Here is a 2,848-nt window from a genome sequence, read left to right as displayed (position 1 = left end):
GACCTAAGCACCTTCTGAAGCCCCCCGCCTCCTAATGTCATCTCTGGGGGGTTAGCATTTTAACATACAAATTTGGGAGCAGGGGGGACACATTCAGTCTATCACAGTGGGTGATCCACTTGGGGTCAAACTCTGGCCGGGCGCACTGCAAGTCTCCAAGTTCAGTGTGATGGGGGAAGGGCATCACAGAGAAAGCTGGCACCCACCATGACGTGGCTGTGTCCTTCCTACTCCAGGCCAATAGCTGACTGCTGACCACCCTCCCCACGGCCATGGATGCCCCTGGCTATCCTGCATCGGCGCCCACAACCTTGGAACCTGGAAACACTTCCTCAGCCTGGCTCCTGGATGCCACCCTGGGAAATGTGTCGGCAGCCCCCAGTGTGGCAGGGCTGGCCGTCAGCGGTGTTCTGATCCCACTGGTCTACCTGGTGGTGTGCGTGGTGGGCCTGCTGGGCAACTCCCTGGTCATCTACGTGGTCCTGAGGCATACGGCCAGCCTGTCGGTCACCAATGTCTACATCCTCAACCTGGCCCTGGCCGATGAGCTCTTCATGCTGGGGCTGCCCTTCCTGGCTGCCCAGAACGCCCTGTCCTACTGGCCGTTTGGCTCTCTCATGTGCCGCCTGGTCATGGCCGTGGACGGCATCAACCAGTTCACCAGCATCTTCTGCCTCACCGTCATGAGTGTGGATCGCTACCTGGCCGTGGTGCATCCCACCCGCTCTGCCCGCTGGCGAACGGCGCCCGTGGCCCGCATGGTGAGCGTGGCCGTCTGGGTGGCCTCGGCGGTGGTGGTGCTGCCCGTGGTGGTCTTCTCAGGGGTGCCCCACGGCATGAGCACCTGCCACATGCAGTGGCCTGAGCCGGCGGCCGCCTGGCGCGCCGGCTTCATCATCTACACGGCCGCACTGGGATTCTTCGGGCCGCTGCTGATCATCTGCCTCTGCTACCTGCTCATCGTGGTCAAGGTGCGCTCGGCCGGGCGGCGGGTGCGGGCGCCCTCGTGCCAGCGGCGGCGGCACTCGGAGCGCAGGGTCACGCGCATGGTGGTGGCCGTGGTGGCGCTCTTCGTCCTCTGCTGGATGCCCTTCTACGTGCTCAACATCGTCAACGTGGTGTGCCCGCTGCCCGAGGAGCCCGCCTTCTTCGGCCTCTACTTCCTGGTGGTGGCGCTGCCCTATGCCAACAGCTGTGCCAACCCCGTCCTCTATGGCTTCCTCTCCTACCGCTTCCAGCAGGGGTTCCGCAGGGTCCTGCTGCGACCCTCCCGCCGCGTGCGCAGCCAGGAGCCTTCTGCCGGACCCCCGGGGAGGACAGTGGAGGAGGAGGAGGAGGAGGAGGAGGAGGAGGAGGAGGAGGAGCAGCAGCAGCAGCAGCGGGAGGAGGGGGCAGGGAAGCAGGGGGAGGGGCAGGAGAGGAATGGCCGGGTCAGCCTCATCACGCAGCCTGGCACCAGCAGGCGGGAGCGGCCGCCCAGCGGCAAGGCCAGCAAGGACAAGCAGTTCCTCCCGCAAGAGGCCTCGGCTGGGGACAAGCCGGGCACACTGCACGTCAGCTATCTGTAGGGGCCTGCGGAGGGCCCGCGGGGCCCACGGATAGGACAGAGGCTGTGCGCGTGCCTAGGGCATGGCCGTCCATGGTGCCAGAGGCCCCCTGCTTGGAGGCCTGGGCTCCGATCCCAGAGCTGCTGAGACTCGCGGGGTGACCTTGCCTAGGTCTCTTTCCTTCTCTGGGCCTTGTGTTCTCTTCTGTGACTCAGGGATGGGAGTAATCAGCCAGGACAAGCTCTGCTGGATGAGAAGTCCGGAGGGGCATCGCCCCTGGCTGGCCTTCCTGAGTGGGGCCCAGTTCAGGGGGCAGGTGCGGACTGGCCTTCCCCCTCAAAGAAAGAGCATCCTGGTGGACCAGCCTGAATCTTGGCCCTCGTAGCGACTGACCAAGGTCTGGATTTCCCGGGCTCAGAGTCAGGTTCGCAGGGGAGGGACTGGTGTAGAAGTAGAAGAAAGTCTTACCCAGTGCAGGGAGGGGTAGGAACTGCTCAGGCCCCACCTCAGCTCTCCCCCACTTGCTGCAAGGCCTCAGCCGTCTCTTCCCCCTCTCTGGGCCTCAGGCATCACCTGCTGAACAACCCAATAACCTCCAGGCCCTCTTGGCCCAGATGGTCAGTGCTGGGACTCCTGTATTCCTGGCCCTGAGAAGCCGTGGATTTTCCAGGAACGTCTCCCAGGCCAGCTTCAGGGTCCCGTCCCGCTTGGGCCCACCTAAGGCCCTGTATCTCATTTTGTACTTGGAATTTTATATTCATTTTCATAAAGAGGGTCTCCAAACTGCATACATTTAGGCCACTCAAAGCCCCACTCAGCGCTTTTGAGGGCAGCTGACCAATCCCCGAAGCAGCTCACGTTGTGTCCTGTGGCTCCGGAGGGGCTTGTCTCGCGGTGTCTGAGGGCTCAGTCACCAGTGTCTACATCCTCAACCCGGCCCTGGCCGCCGAGCTCTTCGTGCTGGGGCTGCCCTTCCTGGCTGCCCAGAGCGCCCGGTCCTACTGGCCCTTCGGCTATGGGATCGCCCTCATACAGCACCATCGGCCTTCCTCCCCTCCCAGAGGCCCAGGCAGGGCCCAAGCCAGGCGGACTGGTGGGGAAAGGCAGTGTCTAACTAGCATGGTGAGGGGAAGGAGGAAGAGGAGGAGGGGAAGGATGAAGAGGGAGGGGAAAGGAAGAGAGGAAGGGGGAGAAAGAGGGTGGAGGACAGATCCGCTCCATGACCGCGCAGCCATCCTCGGTCCCTCTGGGCTGAGCTCGGTGGTAGCGCTGCTGAAAGCCCGTCGTGGATGCCTGGTCTG

The 2,848-nt window shown here is 63.5% G+C and overlaps 1 protein-coding gene across 2 annotated transcripts; it reads left to right on the top strand.

Annotated features, from left to right (window-relative positions):
• Positions 1 to 221: 221 nt before the first annotated feature.
• On the top strand, positions 222 to 1,568 carry SSTR3 (somatostatin receptor 3). Of its 2 annotated transcripts, XM_088025675.1 has the most exons (2): positions 273 to 1,319; positions 1,350 to 1,568. In XM_088025675.1, the coding sequence occupies exons 1-2, from the start codon at positions 273 to 275 to the stop codon at positions 1,566 to 1,568; spliced, it is 1,266 nt and encodes a 421-aa protein (XP_087881801.1). The 2 variants fall into 2 exon arrangements, with proteins under 2 accessions (XP_027971501.2, XP_087881801.1); XM_028115700.2 differs by having other exon boundaries at positions 222 to 1,568.
• The last annotated feature ends 1,280 nt before the right edge of the window (positions 1,569 to 2,848 follow it).

Source organism: Eumetopias jubatus, unplaced genomic scaffold (assembly GCF_037043125.1).
Source record: "Eumetopias jubatus isolate StellerSeaLion01/CBP00866 unplaced genomic scaffold, mEumJub1_p1.0 scaffold_8, whole genome shotgun sequence".
NCBI lineage: Eukaryota > Metazoa > Chordata > Mammalia > Carnivora > Otariidae > Eumetopias > Eumetopias jubatus.
This window is presented reverse-complemented; position numbering and strand designations above follow the sequence as displayed.

What these genes read in the sequence shown, in the direction of transcription:
- SSTR3 (XM_028115700.2), top strand. Translation starts at nt 273, where the DNA reads ATGGATGCCCCTGGCTATCCTGCATCGGCGCCCACAACCTTGGAACCT.